The 20,398-nt window shown below is 42.3% G+C and overlaps 1 protein-coding gene across 13 annotated transcripts in view; it reads right to left on the bottom strand.

The window, feature by feature from the left end:
* The window catches only part of otofa (otoferlin a), an 84,443-nt gene that overhangs the window by 2,795 nt on the left and 61,250 nt on the right, over window positions 1-20,398 (bottom strand). For 6 of the 13 annotated variants that reach the window (XM_037086006.1, XM_037086015.1, XM_037086017.1 and 3 more), the window contains 29 exons: window positions 20,218-20,338; window positions 19,227-19,327; window positions 18,796-18,886; window positions 17,971-18,087; window positions 17,155-17,307; window positions 16,586-16,778; window positions 15,627-15,751; window positions 15,409-15,543; window positions 14,538-14,699; window positions 13,903-13,974; window positions 13,519-13,638; window positions 13,276-13,437; window positions 12,972-13,134; window positions 11,646-11,812; window positions 11,410-11,439; window positions 11,183-11,320; window positions 11,015-11,090; window positions 9,680-9,825; window positions 9,465-9,599; window positions 8,720-8,857; window positions 8,507-8,634; window positions 8,182-8,352; window positions 7,805-7,965; window positions 6,720-6,862; window positions 6,545-6,633; window positions 6,167-6,265; window positions 2,514-2,755; window positions 2,235-2,413; window positions 1,575-1,675 (listed from right to left, as the gene is read on the bottom strand). In XM_037086006.1, the coding sequence (XP_036941901.1) occupies window positions 1,575-1,675; window positions 2,235-2,413; window positions 2,514-2,755; window positions 6,167-6,265; window positions 6,545-6,633; window positions 6,720-6,862; window positions 7,805-7,965; window positions 8,182-8,352; window positions 8,507-8,634; window positions 8,720-8,857; window positions 9,465-9,599; window positions 9,680-9,825; window positions 11,015-11,090; window positions 11,183-11,320; window positions 11,410-11,439; window positions 11,646-11,812; window positions 12,972-13,134; window positions 13,276-13,437; window positions 13,519-13,638; window positions 13,903-13,974; window positions 14,538-14,699; window positions 15,409-15,543; window positions 15,627-15,751; window positions 16,586-16,778; window positions 17,155-17,307; window positions 17,971-18,087; window positions 18,796-18,886; window positions 19,227-19,327; window positions 20,218-20,338 (3,858 nt within the window). Of the gene's footprint in view, window positions 1-936; window positions 1,118-1,574; window positions 1,676-2,234; window positions 2,414-2,513; window positions 2,756-6,166; window positions 6,266-6,355; window positions 6,388-6,544; window positions 6,634-6,719; window positions 6,863-7,804; window positions 7,966-8,181; window positions 8,353-8,506; window positions 8,635-8,719; window positions 8,858-9,464; window positions 9,600-9,679; window positions 9,826-11,014; window positions 11,091-11,182; window positions 11,321-11,409; window positions 11,440-11,645; window positions 11,813-12,971; window positions 13,135-13,275; window positions 13,438-13,518; window positions 13,639-13,902; window positions 13,975-14,537; window positions 14,700-15,408; window positions 15,544-15,626; window positions 15,752-16,585; window positions 16,779-17,154; window positions 17,308-17,970; window positions 18,088-18,795; window positions 18,887-19,226; window positions 19,328-20,217; window positions 20,339-20,398 lie in introns of those variants that run through there. The other 7 variants (XM_037086008.1, XM_037086010.1, XM_037086014.1 and 4 more) reach the window with 7 other exon arrangements.

Here is a 20,398-nt window from a genome sequence, read left to right as displayed (position 1 = left end):
CAAACTTGTATTCTTTATTCTGGTTTTATTAATGACCAAACACATCCCGTCTACCCTGAGTTTGAGCTGCTCCCCTCAGAGAGATGCCACAGAAAAAGATTATTATTATCCCAGATGCAATCAATGTGCTATGAATTTACTGATGATAAAGTTAAATCTATTCCTACAACATATTCAGGAGATTATATGGGACATGAGAAAGGTGCAGATATTATCACTACCAGATGTTCAGTACCAATGTTCGCCACATTTCATGATAAATGTACAATAAACCTTAATAATGCAATTTAGATGTGTGACTTAAAGTTAAATAGCTCTGCATTTAAAAATAAAACTTGGCTCACAGCTCAAACTATTTTGTAAAGTGTCCTAGAGTATTGTGTTTATGCTGTTGTGTATGATTTCTTTAGAATTAACAAAATACTGATGTTTGAAGCCAATGTCACCACCAATGTGTCTCCTGCAATAAAAAAATAATTCTTGCGACTTGGTTAGTATTGCGTTTCTTGTTGTGTTCTCATGGAGGATAATAACAATCAGGCAACCAAATGTCACTGAAAACGTCAGCTGCTCTTCTTTTGTTTCTATATTCTGTGGATTCACACTTGTAAATGTCAGATAGGCGTCTGACATGGAATTACAAAAACAACCTTCTCCAGGCGTAGCCTCACGTCATTTCATTTATGTCATTTACTGACTTTTATGAATATGTGTTTTCATACCAAACAGCTGGTCACAGATGAGATGTGTAATGGCACTCGGTGGCAAAAGAGACTGACACTAATCTACAGCTGAGCCAACAGAGGAGAGACAAACATGAAGGAAAATAGAGGAAACAAAGAGTCTGGCGTGACAGGACAGGAGAATCCAGGAAGCAAAAGGGGATTAACTAGAGAAGCAGAGACGGCGAGGACGGGGGCGGAGGCTACCAGCACGTCAGGCCCCCAGTATCTTCTTGACCAGGTAGCCGGGGATTGAGTAGAGGAAGAGACCCAGCATGAGCAGCAGCAGTATCAGGCCCAGGACCTTGAGGATCAGCCAGCGGTAGTTGTGCCAGATGAAGTAACGAATGGACTTCAGCGGGCTCAGAAACCACATTAGACTGGTGTCCGGGCGACTTTGTGGAGGGAGGTAGAGAGGGGAAAAAGTAAAGGAATGCAGATGGAGCCAAAGACAGGGAGAAAGAGGGTGAGGAGAAAGGGGGAGTCACACGCAAAAAGGAGGGGAGGGACCAGGGGAGGGGGAGAGACAGAGGGAGACAGTTGAAGAGATGGTAGGAGGAGAAACGAGTGCGAAAGTGTAACAGTGGTCTTTAGGCAGTGCAAAAAGCAGTGCAGGGTCAAAAAAGACCAAATCACAGCTTCATTAAATATTTAGTCTTGGCTGGCGCTGATCCGTGACGCAGCATTGGATCCACTGCTTTTTGCACTGAGAGGATGAACTTCTCGAAGAGGAAATTTAAAGGACAGTCATGTTTGTGCCTTTTATTTGCTCCACACAACTATCCTCAAATTTTAGTATGTGCATTTGTGAGAGTTTGACACGTCATATATTGTGATGATGTAATATCTTACTTGGGTTTCTCCAGTGGATCCGGCTCATTTCGTCCAAGTCCGACAGGACTCTTCTCGGCTTCTTCTGCTGTCACCAGATGAAGCTCAGCTTCTACTTTACCCTGGGATGACAACATGTTTGATAACATATCAAAGTTAATAATAATCAGCTAGACGCAGTCTGTTTAGGTATATTTATACTTGACCTTTCTTCCTTTCACAGGTGATGTAAACAATATTCTGTCTGTATAGATTGGTATCCTGTCTTTTGTACACATCAAATCATGCAAAATGATCGGGTACTGATTTGCAAACCTGTTTTGCAAAAATTACAAAAAAATGCAAAAAAACAATTCCCATGAGAAATAATGTGAAATCATTGTAACATGAGTTCAAACCCATGTAACTACAGAAGCTAACACACTTACACTTCTAGCTGTAGAAGCTTGGGTAATACTGAATAAATGAGTTTTTGCTTTGGAAGTGTTCTTGCCTGCTCTAATAGTTTGTTCTTTAAATACATTCTTCTTCATGCTGTTAAATTTAAATCAGATTCATTTCGCTTCATGTGGCTTTCCAACTGCTGTCTGAAAATGATTTATGAAACAATTACAAGATCATGTCGTGGTGTGACTCTGCAGTGCTGGTATCTTCAGTAGTTCACCGTCTTCACTAACTTACCGTGAGCTCCATCTCGTCGTTCTCATCTCGGGCCACGAATGGCCACCAGCCTTTGACCCGCTTCTGTTTGAAGATGGAAATGGTGGGCAGCTCGTGCTCATTTCGGATCATGTCAAGGGAACACTGCTTGGCCGTCTTGGCGCCACGAGGGAACCGGTTTAGGTCCAACTCAATCGCACCTGAGAGTGGTGGCAGTCAGACAGTAAGAGCGGTGATCATTTGTGTTGAATCAGGGGGAAATTTCTGCTGAGGACAAGCGACAAAAACATCAGTCCTCACCCAGGAAATCATCGGCGGAGAAGTGATCGGCGTCCCAGACCTGCAGCGTGAGGCGAGGAGGGATCTTATATTCAGTCTCATCCCAGGAGAACATGGACTCTTTCTTCGAGATGACAATCTTCTCCTCGGCCATGAGGTAATCAAAGGGGAAGACAAAGCGCCAGTTAAAGTTGCCCTCACCAGTCAGAGAGTGATAGTGCACATCTGTGTCCTGCTTGTCCTCCTGTTGTCCTTTCAGCCATCTATGGGGAAGGGTCACAGAGGTCTTTAGATCACGGTTTAGGGAGCTAAGTGGATAGACTTTGTTATTTTGTCAGTCATGCACTACTAAGGTCTAACTCAGGGAATTACAATCGTCTGTTAGTTACTGGATGTTAATTTGGTTGATTCAGACAAGAGCATAGGACACGTTAACAAGAGAGATGATGCTAATAGGTCAAAAATCAAAACATATAATGTGGCTCTCCAAAACCAAATCAGATCCATATACATGTGTGAGAGATGGTGTAACAATCTGATTTGATGTTGGAGCTTCACACTATTTTTCAAAAGCCATGCATACAAAAAGCTTGCAATAATGCCATTAGTGAAAATTATCTGAAATTTTCCTAAAGTAAAAGCTATTTTTTAGTGTCCGGATGCACTAAGCAGACGATCAGAGCCTATGAGGTGAGGCTGTGCCGGCGGGAGCTCTTTCGCTAACAGTTGAGTGAGTCTGACTTCATCAGTCAGGAGGAGCAGGGGGGACTGTCAGCCTAAAACATCTTAGTGAGGACAAGAAAATGTGAGGAAAATGTGCTGTGATTTGCTATCTGACATGTACTGGAATTAACTAAGCTGGGACTGAGAAGGATAAAGTCACTAAACGTGCCTGAGCTCATGTAACCCAACAACTGAAACATATTCACTCTATCACAATACTGGATGCATCTGAAACAACCACATCCTCCTGTCTGACAGTCAGTACTGATGGTTGAGTCAGCACTGAATACAAGAGTCTCGACTTCTAAAATACTTTATCAACCTCCAAGCGGTGAATATATTCAGACGACGGCCATTTTCCTTTGACATTGCGCTCGGGCGGTAAGCTCTAATCCTGCTCATAACATTAATAATAATAATAGGTGCTGTTTTCCATGTTGCAACTCATCTAAATATAGAGAATCAGACTAATTGTTATCAATTTAGCAATTACTGGATGATCATCAACTTAAAGCATGATGGATTGTGAAAATCTGAGTGTGATCAGGCCATATTTTAAGGTAAAAAAAATATTGATATCTTGGCATTCAATTACTTCCCAGCTGACATTTCTATTCAATAACATCCAATGTGTTTCCTTTTCGGGCTTAAATGTGTCGAAGCTGTGCAAAGTGGCTTAATGCTCATGTTAGCTGTTAGCTTACGGAAGGTAGTAGGTTGTGAAACATGTTGTTTTACCTTGAAATAGGTGTCAGTTTCTTTCTGCATTTTTGCAATCTATCTTTTTTTGCAGTTGCTGATCAACATTAAAGTCTGAAACGATAACTATTTGTCTGATTTTTTCTGTTTATATGATTTGCAACCTGGAAAAAAAGAAGCACGACCTTTGAGCATCCCTGCGCCGAGTGTGATGTCAGAAGGAAAATGGCTGCCGTATGAATGTGGTCTATTGAGGGTTGTTTTAGGATGGCACCCCGTTTGTTATAGTATGGTCCTGAGGTCCACGGGTGACACCAGGTGAGCTGAGGGAAAAGTACGTTTGGTTAAGAGGTGCAGGAGTGAGGAGGCTCTGCAAAACTTTAACAACTTTGAAAAGGAATAAACTATCAGTAGAGTTACTGACCTTTTTCATTGTAGACATTTTACATGTTACCACAGGCACAGTAGAAAACATTAACAGTGACTGCATTACATTTATGTACCAGCTACAAGAAACTGATGTTGTTTATCATGCTGGCACATTTAATGGGATGAGGCATTGGTCAAGATATTAGTTCCCCCTTTGCTTTTTCTACTATATGTTTGGTCACATTATGCCTCAACCCTCCATCTTCCATTCCTGATAATTGGATCTGTTTCACATTATTTTGAGGCTGAGTAAATGGGAATTGCATTGGACAGAAGGCACATTTAATTCACAAATTCTTCAAAATGTTAAAATGTCTGCCATGAAGAAGGTCCTAGTATCGGGACCAGGCTGCAACATAACAATGTTATTCGAAACATTGGAGCTCTGTAGTGCCATGCATATTCTCTGCTTATATACATGCAAAAAGCTCCAACTATCTTAAAATAATAAATATTTTGAAGTCTCTTAGAAAGTCAAGTAATTTCCAGCACAATTGGCAATATAGGATCAAACCACAATCCTTGGAAAAAAAAATTGATTGTAATTTAAAAAAAAAAGATATCCTCCCTTGTTCAAAAGCCCTGCCACATCAGTGATGACAGCAAAAGTTGCTGCTTGGCGTTGGAAATAATAGTTTGATATAAGAGAAAAGAAAATGATAGGTTGACATAAAAAAGGAAAATTGTATTTTGACAAAATGTAAGTGGTTGTTTGATGGTCTACACATTTTTTTCGTTTGTTTTACAAAAACAGGAAAGAAAAAAAAAAACTTATAACCAGGACAAAAAAAATAGTTTGACATAACAATAAATGGAAATAACTGTTTGACAGAATGAAATAAGATAGTTGTTGGACAAAAAACAAAGTAAAATAAAATAGTAGTTTAACAAAACCAAGAATACAGTACTTTGACATTAAGAAAATAGTAGTTTGACATAAATGAAAAGTAGTTTACAAAAATCAATACAATATTCTGGCAAAATGAAATAAAAAATAGTAGTGGCTTTACAAAAGAAAGGAAAAGAGTAGTTTGACAAAATAAAATAAAAAATTGTTTTTATAAAAAAGGGAAAATAGTTGTTAGGCAAAAAATAAGAAAAGCAAACAAATGAACAATTAAGAAAAAAAGGACTTCTTATTCATGATAGTTGAGAGGCTTCAGCAGTTTTCAGGGACATAAACAAATATTTAATCTCAGCATAACTCTAAATTTGAGCTGTGTGAATGCCAATGGACTGTTTATAGCTTATATACCATAATAAGGATTACAAGTGTAGTCAACAAGTTGTTTATGTGGTTTGATCCTGAATTAAGTCAATTTTTTTACTTGGCAAAAGTTTTCAGCGTGCTATTTGGAGAGTTTAGGACAAGCGAGGTAACGTGCTGGATGGAGAGTTGAGACAGGAAGTGGGAAAAGGGGAGAGAGGGGTGACGTCAGGCCTTCAGGAGGGGGGAGGAAGGGAGGTACGAGCCATGCGATGGAATCGTGTGTTTACCCCCTGACATAGATGTCAGACATCTTCTCTCCTGTCATGAAAGCATCGTCCTCTAGAATTACGTCATCAGTGTTCCAAATAACAACACGAAGCTCAAAGCTAGACACCAGCAGAGCATTGACCAGAGGAGAGAGAGAGGACGACAGACAGATAGACAGGAGACACACCACAAACACAAAGACAGACACCACACGAATACGCACACAGAAACAAAAAAATGGAAACAAAACAAAAAAAAGTAATGGTTAACTGCAACAAAAAAAAAAATCCACACACAGCTCACACCCACGGGACGAGGCTCGGTCACCGCGTCCCTCTGTACCTACCCCCTGACAAATATGTCACTGGACTTTTCCCCAGTGAAGTAATCATCGTCCTCCAGTATTACTTCGTCTGTATTCCAAATAATCACCCTGAGCTCATATCTGGTAAGGGGAGGAGGAAGGAACACATACACACACGGTTGGACTTATATTTGACAGTAAGTAGAGCGCTAACTATTCAAACAGACTCACCATTATTCAACTTGGGGGTAAAACTACATATTCTGTTGAAAAAAAAACACTCAAAGAAATTTAGGAACTTTGAGGGAAACTAACAAATCTCTTCTCAGGTGAAACTGCATTGCATTTACGGCTTTGCACAATCAAAAAAACATCATCATCATTGTGACGTTTGTCTCGTTTGCTCCAGCCTACGCCTACCTCTTTGGTTTCCGTGGTGATATGTCAATCGCGGGTCCAGGAGCAGGCATGTCCATAGGAAACATGTCCACCCACATCTCAATACGGCCCTTTGAATGCACAGAGAAAAAAAACAGCTGAACTCTAATATCAATCTGTTTCATTACCTCCCGCACAAAACATGGATCCTTCCTACCTGTTCGATGCCGGGTTTGTCAGGGTTCAGCAGGGGTCTGGTCTCCACGTGTTCAGGGACAAGCTTGCAGCCCACCCTGGGGATCTCCTCCCAGTGGTTCAGCACCGTGAGGGCCAAATGCTCCTCGGTCTGCTTCTTCAGACCTGAGATATCGACAGGAGAAGGTAAGGATAGGAAAGGAGAGCAAAACACTTAAAATGCTTGAATCAGAACAAACTAATACTGTTTTAGCCAGTTTGTGGCATTGTTGTTGTTGTTGCATTGTTGGTACAATGGTGCGAGTATAGTTCCAAAATGGAGGCTGTGTTACCTGGCCATCAGCTAATCATTCTTCTAGGGCGATAACTTCGATTATATATGTAACGAATGGGCTTATTCAACTATTCTACCTAATTTGATGTACTCACTGTGCATTCAGCAGCAAACTGCAGCAGCAGTTTTGTACATCCTAACTAGTCAACACATAATAAGTCAACTTGGACCCACGTGTGACACAAACCCCAGTCTCTTGGGTGAAGCCCCTGTGCTCACATCACTCATCCATCACTTACTCCTTGATAAGCGGTCTTTGACACTATAACTATCACACAACGTCAACATTCGACCGGTGTTTGCAGGGTTATAGCTATCAATGGAAACAGTAACTCCCAAGATTACTGGCAACATCAGCTGAACGCTAACATTGTTTACAGGATCAACATAAATGATGAATGGACAACAGAAGTGCTGGTGTCCTCAGTGGAAGACTTGATGTGCGGTTATACTCTTAGAGCATTGATTGATTTGTATCTCATCGGAAATCTGATTGATTATGTGAAGGATATTGATTTATTTGAGTACACAACAAGAAAAGGAAAGAAGAATAGAAGAACAGAAGAGGAATTAGAAGAACCCCAACAAATCTTTGCCACAACCAACAAAGATTATGTTGAATGTACTCAAACACCATCAGTTCCTTGACTTCAGGGACTAACCATCGCTTTTATATTTCATTACATCGTCAGCATAATTAATTTGAGGGGTTAAATAGTCATGTTGAATCCTACGCCGGGCTTTATATAATCTCACAGTTTTAGCAGCTGTACCATTTTCATCCTCGATCTCTATAGGTCCCGTGAAGATTCGATTCGCCACCTTGACTTTGCCTCCCGGCCCGTAATGAGGTCCATCGATCTTGCCCTCCTTACAGAGCTTCGCCAGGATCTGACTGGGCTTCATAGGGTCCCGCCAAACATTGTATCCATGGCTGACATTAACAGATAACAAGGAGGTAATTGGAATTCAGAATTCAGAGAGAAAGTTATAATTCATACAGTTAATGCAGTCAACTTCAGGACATCTCAGGGGTTTTGACTAACATTTTCTGTTCTAACTATTATTTGTAAAAGTGGTGGAGACACTGGCGATGCTATAACTTAGCAATGAACTACAACTTGAAGGATAGAAACACATGGATGCTCACACAGAATAGTTGGATGAAATGCCACAGGTGGCTCTGTATTTGCTGTAGAAACGGTTCTCTAAGTCGATCTTTGTCTCTCCAATCAGGTCATCAGTGCCGACCAGGTCCCAGTCGTACACGGACACCGTCAGCATGGACTCCATGGGGAACGTGGCCTCGATGTCGAATGATCTAGGCACAGACGAGTGGAGGATAAACAGAAATCAAGAACGAGTTAAAACAACAGAGTCCATATTCTTTGACGAGTGTTGTGTTTTGTCCATTACCAAACATTACATTACCAAAAACATGGAAATAAAAAGGGAGTTGCTTTCTCTCAACGTACTTGCCAAACACAGGATTGAGCTGTTTGGAGATGTAGTTCTCTTTGTCCTTGACCTCTGACTTCCCCAGCTTTATGACAATGTACGGATCAGCCTTCCCGTTGATGTCAGCGGGATGAAGGTCTGTAGCCTGAGGGGGAGGAAAACAGAGCAAAGAGTATTTATTTGATCCCGTTTGATTTTTAATTTCAGTATTGATTGAAACGGACACTCACCCGGACCACATAGACACGGACGAGGACGTTGATTGGATCGTTGTGTGGAATGCTCTGGAACATTCCCATATTGGGATCAAATCCTGCCTCTCTCGTGATCTCCTCCGACAGAGGTAGCTTGTACATACATAAAGATCCCTGGGTCACACAAAAAGACATCAGGTTAAAAGATAAGTGTGTTTTTGCTCTATGACTTCTTTTAATTTTTAACCTCTTTCTGTTCGCTAGTGCAGGTTGGGACTAAATGTAAACCCACCGTGGTTTCCCCCATGGGTTTGCAGACTACCTTTTTGAAGCCTTGATATTATGGCAGTAGCCATCTTGTTTCTTTGGAGCCAGAAATGACCATATTTGTGAGATGGTGGGCTGGAGGAGGATATCCTGATTGGATCAGGCTGAGAAGCCAAAGACAAGCCGTGGGACCGATTTGTCAATAAAAAATGTAGCTACGTTTTATTTTACTCTCAGTGAGAACTTCATTTAAAGTGATTGAGACCAGAAACTTATCAGGAAACTATTCACTGAAGTAATAAATCAAGTGAGAAGTGGGGTCATTTTCTCATAAGCTTACATACAATTCGACTTCTCTTTGAATCCAGTAGAGTCGCCCCCTGCTGGCTATTAGGCAGAATGCGGATTTAAGGCATTTCTGCTTTGGCTTCACTTTTCAGACCTGGAAGTTCTGTCAGTATCCTATACTGAATGTTTAGGACATAACTTGTTTGTACTCAGTAACTTTTACCACCTTAAATCTGCCGACAATCCTGTCGTCATCCAGCGCGTGTTCGTCGTCATCCCCTGCCTTTCCTCTGTACAAGTTAAAAGTGTGGAGCCAGTCCTCGAAGTTGCCGTACTCACTCTCCAGCTCCTTGTTGTACACCTGCATATGAACGGACACGCCGTGTTTGTATCTGCATGTATGCTGGTTCTTTATTGTCCCACTGTGACTGATATACTCACCAGCAGCTCATCCACTTTAGCTTTAACCGGTCTTTTCTCGGAGCCGTCAGCAGCCAGACCCTTCTTCTTGTCCTTGGAGCCCTTCTTCTCTTTGCTCTTTTGATTCGTCTTGGAGCCTTTCAGAAGAAGGTCATCGATTTTGATGTCTGATTGGACGGGTGAGTGGAGGCGGAGGTGGAGAGAGTTGGGATGGAGTCATGAGGTGGGGTGGCATGGTGGCACACAGCACTACACACGTCATTCAACATGAAAGCTGACGAGTCTGTTTTGTCAGGGGCGTAAGTTTCCCTGAAATCATGCACAGGCACTCCAAGAACCAAACACACCAGAAAATGTTAAATAATTGGGTCTGAATAGTAACTTAACACCACCCGCTAAAATATTGTTTTTGATGATTTAAAGTAGTGATTTAAAGTATTTTGTGCGATCTAGCACCCCCAAAGTTTTCTGATGAAACACCACTGCTGTAAACGGAAATCCCAGGTTTCTGTAACAGTATTATCAGATGTATTGTCAGATTAGCCAGTTAGCTAAAGGCAGCCACAGTTAGCAGCAGTTAGCTGTTAATAAGCCCATTTATCAAAGTTTTATGATAATTTTCACTAAAGTGTTTATTCTTGTGATGGATGCAGCACCTTTAAAGAAGTTTTATGCAGCACAGATTGCAGTGTACCGGTAAATAATACATATTTTTTTTCTGTGCAGATGTTGGTTAATTCACTGTGAGTCTGTATAAGCCAACTTTCATGTGTACAGCAGAGCAGGGAGGTCAAGCCAATGGAGGAAATGGTCATGAATGTGATAATGGTTGACTCATACACAAAGCCTGGATGAATCCATAGGAGGAAGGAGATGATGATGCTTTGTTCTCACATACATGCTACAGCTACAGTCCAAAATCACTCCCTCGTTCATCCCCGCCTGTACAATAACAACTCAGCTGATGGGCCTATAGTTAGCAGTTAACATTTATGGATCCTCACAGCAGACAGCATGCATCAGAACAAACAAACAAAAAATTGCTTGCACAAAGGGAAATGGTGAAACACCTTTCTATTTGAACCAATACATTGTGGATGGTGATGAAACAGATCCAAAAATGTTTTTACTGAGTCTTGAGGATGAAACAGCCATCTAAATAAAGGCTTTTAAACTGACATAGGAGAACTGAGAACATTTTTTTTTAAAAGCAATCCTGCAAAGTTCAGTAAAAATAATCAGGAATGTTTCTATACTGGGAGAATCACAACTCAAAACTTGACATGTCCCTTTAAAAGAACAATCAGAGCAGCAGACATTTGGCACACTGGCAGGCAGCCCGGCCAAGTTCAGTACCTGCGGCCTCTGCAGCTATCTCCAGGTCCTCCCTCTCCTCCGCCTCAGCCTGAGCCATCTCCTGGGCTCTGAGGGTCTGGAAAACCAGCAACAAACTGTTAGTGGATGTCAGGTTTCGGGGGCAATTTTGTGAGACTGAATTAAAAGTGTCGATGCAAATAGACAAACCTCTTTAAGTGTTTCTATTGAAGCAAAATATTTGGACCACCAGTCCAGCACTCTCTCATCCGGCTCATCATCTTCGTCCATTCCTCCCTTCTTCTTCTTCTTCTTCTTCTTTTTCTCTTTGTCGCTCTCCTCCTCAGTCTGTTAAAAGACACTTAAGTGACTCTCAGGAGCTCGTCTTTTCATTCGTAACGAGGCACCAGTTAACTTCTGTGGGAACCGTTACTTACCATATCAACTTTTACAACAGCGTCAGACGTCTATGATGGGGGGGGGCATCACATGAAACAACACAAGGGTTAATACACACAGCGGATGGTGCAGGTAGGAGCGGCACATGTACAGAAGCAGGTTAAAAGGATTGGACATAAAGCAGCACTACTATTCCTACTACTGTTAACACACATGAACACACACAGTTTACATTAGAAAATGAGCTCCACAGTGAAGTCAAAGAGAAGCTTACAGCGTCTAACTTGACGACTGTGTCCATCTTTCGGAGCGAGGGCTCTGAGTCCATGTTGACCGTGATGTCACCTGCGGGGCGAGAGAAGGTGCGGGAGGAAAGGCTAGGTGAGGAGCGAGGCTGGGAGCCGCCATTGGCAAGGACCATGTAGCCATTCATAAGCTTAGCTGTTGCCGGGCCGAGGGGCACCAAGAGAGCAGGTGGCGGGAGAGGACAGGACGGCCAAGGACACGCGAGAGAGGAAAGAAGAAGACGACAGATGGAGAGAGGAAACAGGAACGAAAAGAGGTCAGGGCAGAAAGCGAGCAGAGAAATCAGCAAAGTTAATAAAGAATGAATATTCATTCTTTAGGGACAACAGAGCTGGAACAGAAGTGAAGTGTAAATGTGATCCTTAAAGTTTGTTTTAACCTTCCGTGATAGTGTATAGCGTCCTTTTAGTCCTTAAACATTAGCATGGAAAGGGTTAAAACAAAGTCTAATTATTTTTTGCAAACATTGTTTCATCACGTTTGGACTTTTTCACAAAGTAAAGGAATCCCAGAGCTGACAAGGAAGTGAAGAAGAGAATCTACATGTTTCAGATAAATGTGCTATTTGTTGCTGTTATATTTGAAACATTTAAAGACTAGAAAGGCTCTCTGCGTGTAAAATGGCAATCAATTGTGAGCTTTTCTACTATACTATGCAGGATTTGATAAGGAATAGAAGGAGGGATAGAAGTTCATGGTGGTTATGTGCTGAAAACACAAATAAACACTCCCACACCTCTGCAGAAGGTGCCACGATGCCAGATTTTATACAAATTCATTTGAAACGCAGCTTATCCTTTTCACCTCTCTGCTCTGAGTGTGTGAAACTCACCCATGGTCAAACACACACACAGTTCATGACACAGGCAGAGCAGAGAGACGACAAAGCGATGTGACCTTTAAGTCCATACACTGTTTTGTGGAAAATCCTGAGTAGTATACCTTTAAAGCAATCGGTAAACACTGTAGGGATATTACACTCTCCTCTAATGGCCAAGTGCTCCACAAGTTGTTAAATACAGTAAGATAAAATAAAATGGCCATACTAGGACCAGTTGCTACAGTCAATAGGACGCTCATTAATTACTGAACATGTTTTTGTTCTCTGTCTTGATAATTTTGTTGAATTTTATTTCCAACTGATGGACTCACAAAACTGCTGGTGTGTGTTGGCTTGACGTCTCTAAAAGAGAACACAGGACGTATCGTGCAACACAAAGCTACGACTTCAAAAACACAACGGAGCTCCTTACTAACAATGACATATCACAAAAATATAAATATAGTCCTTTACCTGCTGTGGCCCAGTTGTTGGAGGTCTTGTCCGGGGTGCTGTAGATGAAACGTCTCAGGCTGGTGACGGCGTGGGACCCCACCAGGATGTAACGGCCAAACGCCCGGCAGTCAACCACCCGGATGTTGAGAGGAGGGTGTAGAAGCTCGTTCTCTGGGAGGTCCTGAGGACAAAATACAGAGCTGGTAAACAGAGATGTTCACATTGTGCCTATGTATGCTTCTTGGTTACAAAGGGAGACAAGTGTGTTTTGTTGATTGTAAGGAGCTGGTTGATTATAAGGTCTAAATGTCACTGCACTTACCACCTCAAACCATTTAACCAGGATGCTGAAGTTGGGGTTTTTCTTGTAGTTCTGGATGAGGACCGACTGCACGCCTCTACCGGCGCACTCTATGTCCACACGGGGCCGATCCACCTGAGCCAGGTTAATCCTCTTCAGATCCCGTAAGCCCCAGAACAAAACCTAAACGAGAGAGAAAACAGCAGTAAGGGAAGGGAGTCTCCAGAGCTAGAAAAACCCCAGAGCTGTTGGTTAAACTCTCACCTCTATGCGGTAGCGACTCAGGACGGGTCGGATGCCCAGCGGCACCGGTAGAATGGGTCCACGTTCGGAGTCTGTCGGACCCTCAAGGGGAGGGAGGTCGGCCCTCCCTCCTTGACCGATCTGATAAAGGAGGAGAGAGGGGAGGTTAACATGAATATCACAGTCTGTGGTTTCTCAGATGTGATACAGACTGAGCACCATACCAGAATTTATTTCTACAGTAGCAATATTTCTATCAATTCTGTCTTTGCTTAGTGTGACAACTTTGAAGGAGTTCAGAGGAGGCAGAGGTTAAGGCTGCGCTGGCAGAGATAAAACAGTTCCTGCAGTACAAACACCAACGACAAAGTGGGATGAAAGGAGAGAATGAAAGAAAACGAGCACCTTTATTTGAGGGACAGCAAAGTTATGGACAGCGATCAGAGCTCGCCTAATCGCCTCCTCGTCGAAAGGAATCTGTAGGCAGCAGGAGGAGGCACAGAAGGAGAAAGAGAACGACCAAATGGATATTTCACAGGAGAAAGGAGAAAAGGTGAACATGTAAGTGGATGGACAGGTAGCGTGGTGACACGGCGGAGAGGAAACAATGGAGATAGGAAGAAGAGAGCCGTAAGTAATGCATCGTGATTGTAAAGTTGTGAAGAGGCGGTTGTTGGGATGGATGTACAACCAGGCAAAGACCAAGAGATGAGTTTTATACGGAGAAAAGTTTTTTCATATGGAGAACTGAAACTGCCAAAATCAAGAATAAATAAATATATGACCCAATAATAATAATACTCCACGTATGCAGAAAGAAAAAAAAAAAAACATTTGCAATTTTCCTTGATGATCTGTCCATGCTCCACATCATTAAAGGCACCACAGGAGGCCTTTAATTGAATCTTCCTCTTTTGTCCTCTTGTTCTCTTTAGTGTAACAGTGTGACACACAATCTCTGAAGGAGGGTTGCACGTGCGTGTGCACGGCTGCATGCGTTCGTAAAAGTTAACTTGTGTGTTTCTCTTGCATCTTCTTACCTGCAGCAGCTCGAAGGCAGCCAGCAGTTCCCCGGCGGTGCAGTTCCCTCTGTAAACCTGGTAGTACTCCAGCTGTGGCGGGAACCTCGGCGGGCCGTAGTGCTCGTCACACATCTTGATCGTGGGCTTCGCAAACGTCCGACCTATGAACTCTGCCTTGCCCTGAACACCACATTGTGACAGCAGGCAGTGGAGACAGTCAGGGGCACAAGGGATGGGAGTTAGACACGGGTGTGAGAGGTGCAGTTTCCACGGCGGCCACTTGGTGTCAGTATTGGTTCAAGTGGATGAACATTACAAAAAAGTGGAATCTGAGAGGGGAAATATTTTAAAAAATCCAGTTTTATGCAACACAAACAAGCACCCTGACTACACATGACGGTGTAACAGAACACAAATAAGTGTATTCATTAAATGAATGTCTACATCAGCACTTTGTTTCACAAAGTATTTGGAGGTAGACATTCTTACTACGCCGCTGCTGCTTATTACATCATTAACGCTCCTGCTGCTGAGAGGGGGAAAATGCAAGGTACATGCAAGTCTTTCCAAAAGTTTTCTAGAGCTCATCAGCGGCTAGATGAACCAAACAATTCATGCCACATCAGCTAACAGCCATCAGCATCTATTAAAAACTTCCATAAATTCAAAGCGGCACTAATGCTTTCAACACTCTGTTTAGCCAGCGCGAGCATGAGCAAGGCCAGAGTTCAGGAGGAGGACAGGGAGGAGTGAAGGGCGGTCGGACAGGCAGAACACGAGGAAGGGAGAAGCAGAGCAGTTTAATTAGCGCAAAACGCAGTTCTGTTTAACGAGCAGTGATGAATCCATCAGTCCAGCATCCACTCATTCACACGGAGGGAGATCATACCACGGTGTCCTGGTCATAGATTTCAACCACAATGATCGGCGGGTCGTCTCTCAGCTCGCTCGCCTCCCCGAACAGCTCCACGTCGTCGAACACCAGCAGCTGGTCCCACGTGGGGCACAGAGTCTCGCTCAGGACCTGCAGCACACACACCGAATCGGTTCGCTTATACTCGACACACTCGCATGTTTATAGATACAGACGCACATTCGCGGTCCTACCTCGGTGACCTGGCTGTGCGTGGAGAAGAAGACCCGAGCGAAGGGATCCGAAAGGCCACTGCTGTCAGCGGCAAACAGACTGCGGGCCTGGTACATGTGAGCTCTCAGCTGGAACACCTGCTTCACTGTTGGACACACACACGCACATCACATTAACTGACAATCAATCCCCTTCGCTGGCAATCTTACACTGAAGTTAGTGAAAAGAGCCGCAAAGTAAAAGGGATCAATTGAAGTCAAACGTCCATCTCACGTCTGGGTGAGTTCATTTTTGTGTTTACTGCCTCTGATTGATCCGAGAGTGAGAAACTTAATGCTAAATCAAAGCCCAGTTTGGCAGTAAATAAAGAGAAAATAAAGCAAAAATCATTCTCCAGTGAATGAAAAGTAAAACTTCTGGATTCAGCAGTTGTGATGTAGCTACAACAGCACAGGAACCTTAAATAATAACACATGTCAAAGGAAGCTTTGATACATGTTAAATGAACAGCTCACCCAGAAATCAAAATTCTGTCACTATCTGTTCACCTGCATGTGGAGCCAAAGTCGGGCCAAATAATATTTCTGCTGTTTCTTCACAGAGAAACATTGCAGCATTTTCCATCTAAAGAAGATGGGGACTTGCTTTAAGAGTCAGTGGAAGAGAACATTGATTTGAGGAGAAGCTATTTACACCCTCAATGAGTGGTCGAGCTGGTTTGCCCACTTCAACTTTATGTTTTAAAACAAGCGCCCGTCTACTTCACTTGTTTAGGAGAACGCTGTTTTGCCGTGAGGCTCCAGAAATGTTTTGTGGACGACAAAACTTCATCTGACTTTCCATCAGCATGGAGATGATATGGCTGAATTTTCATTTCCGGGTCAACTCACCCTTTAATGTTTAAGTGACCGTTATGTTTCCCACTTAGAGAACTGATATATGTGTCTCCCATTTTGTCATTTTGGGTGTGTGTACTTACTGTTATAGACGAGGCTGACCGGGGGAACGGATTGAAGACCGGGACCTGCTTGAGCAGCCTTGATCTCTTCAAAGCCATTAGGCAGACCGCTGAGGAAGTCCTTCCTTTGCTTGTTGAGGCCGAGCCACAGATACAGCTCCAGCTTAGCCTGGACTGTCCAGCCTGCAGGACCAAACCCCTTCTTACCAGGCAGCTGTGGTGAATATTTATGAAAGGTTTGATAAAAAAAAAAAAAAAAATGAAGAGAGGAAACTTTTGAGAAAAACATGGGGAAAAGTATGTATTCAATCCTCTCTTTGTATCAATACAGAGTGGATCATTGAGCATTATGCTGACAATGTTGCAACACGGTCCAATTCATAAATATTAAGGAGCCACATAACCGATTTTCTCTCCAGGCAGCCGTCACAGATTTACAAGCCTACTCACCATAAAACCTGTCAATACTGTACGTCTTGTATCGTGACTATTTACGACAAAATATGTTGCAAAGTGGAACTTCTGTTGATGAGAGTTATTGGATGAGAACATAAAAGGTTGAGAGCGGAGGAGGAAAGAGACGATCGCACCTTGAGAAACACAGCTTTGACTTTGCCGCAGTCTTTCCCCGTCTCCTCGTCCACGATGGAGTACAGGATGTCTTTGGAGGGAATCCGGGCGTAAGCGATGCGCTTGTTGTTGCTCATCATCCAGACGAAAACATCTGGGATGCTGTGCTGAGGCTGGACAAAATGAATATGTGGGGTTTGATTAATATGTGATGAGCCCTCGCCTTGCAGGTGAAAATGACATTTCTTTGGGCGCTCTTCTTTGGGTGTTTTCACAGTGATACAAGTTAAGGTTTTTACCCTTTTCATCATTTCTTTTGTCTAAAAACACATGGAATGTTAAATTTCTTAAGGCTGTGTTCTCAAAATTAGTTCTCTTTTCCAGAAAGCCAAAAAGCTCCACTTTCTTTAGATCTCACATCCATCCAGTTTTATTCTTATCTATACTCAAAAGGTTTTCACAGAGGGGTTTTTGCTCATTCATCATTATGATGATTTCTTTACTTACTGTTACTTTTGGCCTCAATACTAAACATATGCAAATAAAGAAAAGAGAAAATAACAAGACATTTATTCAATATATTAAATATATATACACAATATTTTTCGTAAGAAAACACACTTGTGTATTTGGTTTCACTCAAGTGATGTGTAAGAAAGTGTAATCCCGTCTGTAACGCCCCTGTTTAGATAATGAAACTGTAATCTGTTAAAAAAAATAAATAAATAATCTGCAACTTTAACAGAAAACAGCGGTGGTCATGGTGACAACTATCAGATGAAATCTTCAGCCTATCCACTTGTAGTCTCTCCCCTTGAACAGATCTGTGTCTTTACCTCGTCAGCGAGGAACCGGAGCTTCTGCAGGAAGTTCTGCACCAGCTTCAGTTTGTCTCTGACTGTGTTTTTCTTCACTTGGGTCCGGATCTGCTTGGCCTGCTGGCCCATGCTGTCCTGCATGACGACAGATGACAGATGATGGTGAAGTGCACAAACATCACATCATAGCTGGGAGTCTGTTTGTATTCAATTTCACCATCTGCTTGTGGATTTTCTCCCTGAATATGAAAAATGTTTTGGTTCCAAGAGACAGTGATTACCGACACTGTCACTACTTGCATGTTTCTAATTGTCCCTTAACAATAACGACTTTTCACACCATGAATCAACTTAAAAACTCAAATTAACTTTCTCCTGCTGTATCTTTGTTTCCCATTGCAGTTTCCCTCACACACAGTGCAGCTATAGGCCAGTCTGCAATATAGTCATTTATTTTCTTAGTATGCATGAATGGCCTTTATTCACCACTCCTACAATGAAACACTTTGAATTGTTTTTGCACTTGCTCTTGAAATGAAGTCCAATGCAAATCAAACACAAACATGCATCAGAGAGAATGGGAAACATTTCCTAGAATGAGATATTTCGAATGTATGTATGCAAATGTATTGCGAGGGGTTATTCAAGGGAGTGAAAATGATTTGAAATTAATTTCCTCAAGTAGCCTTTTCAGGAACTCCACACTGTTGACTCTCTGAGGCGCTGGGATTATTGACTGAACAGCTACCGAATTGATGCTATCAATCTCAGCTTTGTCTTTCCCTTTACAGCTCATACTGCTTCCTTCCTTCGATATGTGAGTCACATCAATCATCTCCATACCATCTCTCTCATGCAGGACTTTAGACGCTCCCGATCCAGTTTGGTTCGGCCCGCCTGGTTCACGTCCTTGTTCGCCAGGGTCACAAACCGGCTGGAAATAAATCAAATGAAAAATTTATTCTTTTGCAATCTTATGCACGCTACCAATGAACAATCGTTTCAGAGAGAACAGAAACAGAAATAAGGATCGATAAGGACACTGCTGGTTTTATGAGTGAATCTTAGAGATGGTTGAGAGTCGATGAAGTTGGAAGCTGCAGTCTTAATTGTTCATGTTTGAGGAGTTTAAAACAGCATCATAACCTCAGATCTTAAAGCGGTTTTACAGCTTTCAGCACCTGAAGCAACTCTGCGTATCTTTACCAACCATCGAATCACAATGCCTGTTTTAATACGACAGCATGACAAATGATTATTTTTATGCAGCTTGCCTGCAGCCGATGCTCAGATCCTCCAGCACTCCCCTGAGTCTGCGCTCTGGAAAGGCCTTCTCTGTCTTAATGATCTCCTGAACATCGTTCAAACCCTCTTCCTTTCGGGACACAGAAAATACAAGGTTAGTGCTCACATGTTTGTGTCCAAAACAAGTTTTGCAGATGCAAATGCCTCTTAACTATATACCAATAGTAATAACTAAAAAATGGGAGGTACTTTGTGCATAGCAGTGCTTCTCTTCTGGGTAAAGCCAGCACGGGTCAAATGACAGACCAATAAATCAATATTCTAGCTCACACCAAAATACGAGTGACACTACTTTATTAAATGTTAAATTAAAAACAGAGGGGGTGCTAGAGTCATATATACTGTGTTCAGTAGCTCAAAATGTATCTTTTTTAATCATTTTTTAATTTAGTTATTTTCCTTCATTCCCATATTTTTAGCCATGCTACTAGCATGCAATATCACTACAACCATTAGATGGATTGCTGTGACATTTTGTACAGATATTTGTGTTCCCAAGAGGACACATTTTAATGACTTTGTTGATCCTACATTTCATCTAGCACCATGAAGTTGACCTTTATGCGTCTGAGGAAAATATCACTATAGTTATTTATTTGTAGTTATATATGGATTGCATCAGATTTAGTACAGATATTCACATTCCCCAGAGGATGAACTTTCCTGATCCTCCGACTCTCCTTTTAGCGCCATTATCAGGACAGTCGCTTCCCCCAATACATACAGCAGACGCCTACAACGATGGCATCGACTCCAGCTGCAGCTCGTCTTTAAAGCTAATGGTCAAATGACAGCACGCTAACATGCTAAACAAAGAACATACATGATAGCGTTGTCATTGTGAGTCCAGCTGAGTACAGCCTCTCGGAGCTGCTTGCACGGCTGTAGATGCTTACAAAAAGTTAGAGTCAAGCCATGTAATCTGACCTTTGCTCATTGGAGAGAAAGGTGCATACTGACCAGTTTGTCTGCGATCTTGTCCATCATGTTGGAGTTGTAAAGTCGTCTTCTCTGGTCCTGCCACCAGCTTCTGATGTACACACAGGGCTTCTTTGCAAAGTAGGGAAGGTGGAAGTAATTCCTGTGAAGAATAAAGAAAAATGACTTGGTCCATATTCTTACAAGCCTTAATTACTACATG

Source organism: Acanthopagrus latus, chromosome 22 (assembly GCF_904848185.1).
Source record: "Acanthopagrus latus isolate v.2019 chromosome 22, fAcaLat1.1, whole genome shotgun sequence".
NCBI lineage: Eukaryota > Metazoa > Chordata > Actinopteri > Spariformes > Sparidae > Acanthopagrus > Acanthopagrus latus.
This window is presented reverse-complemented; position numbering and strand designations above follow the sequence as displayed.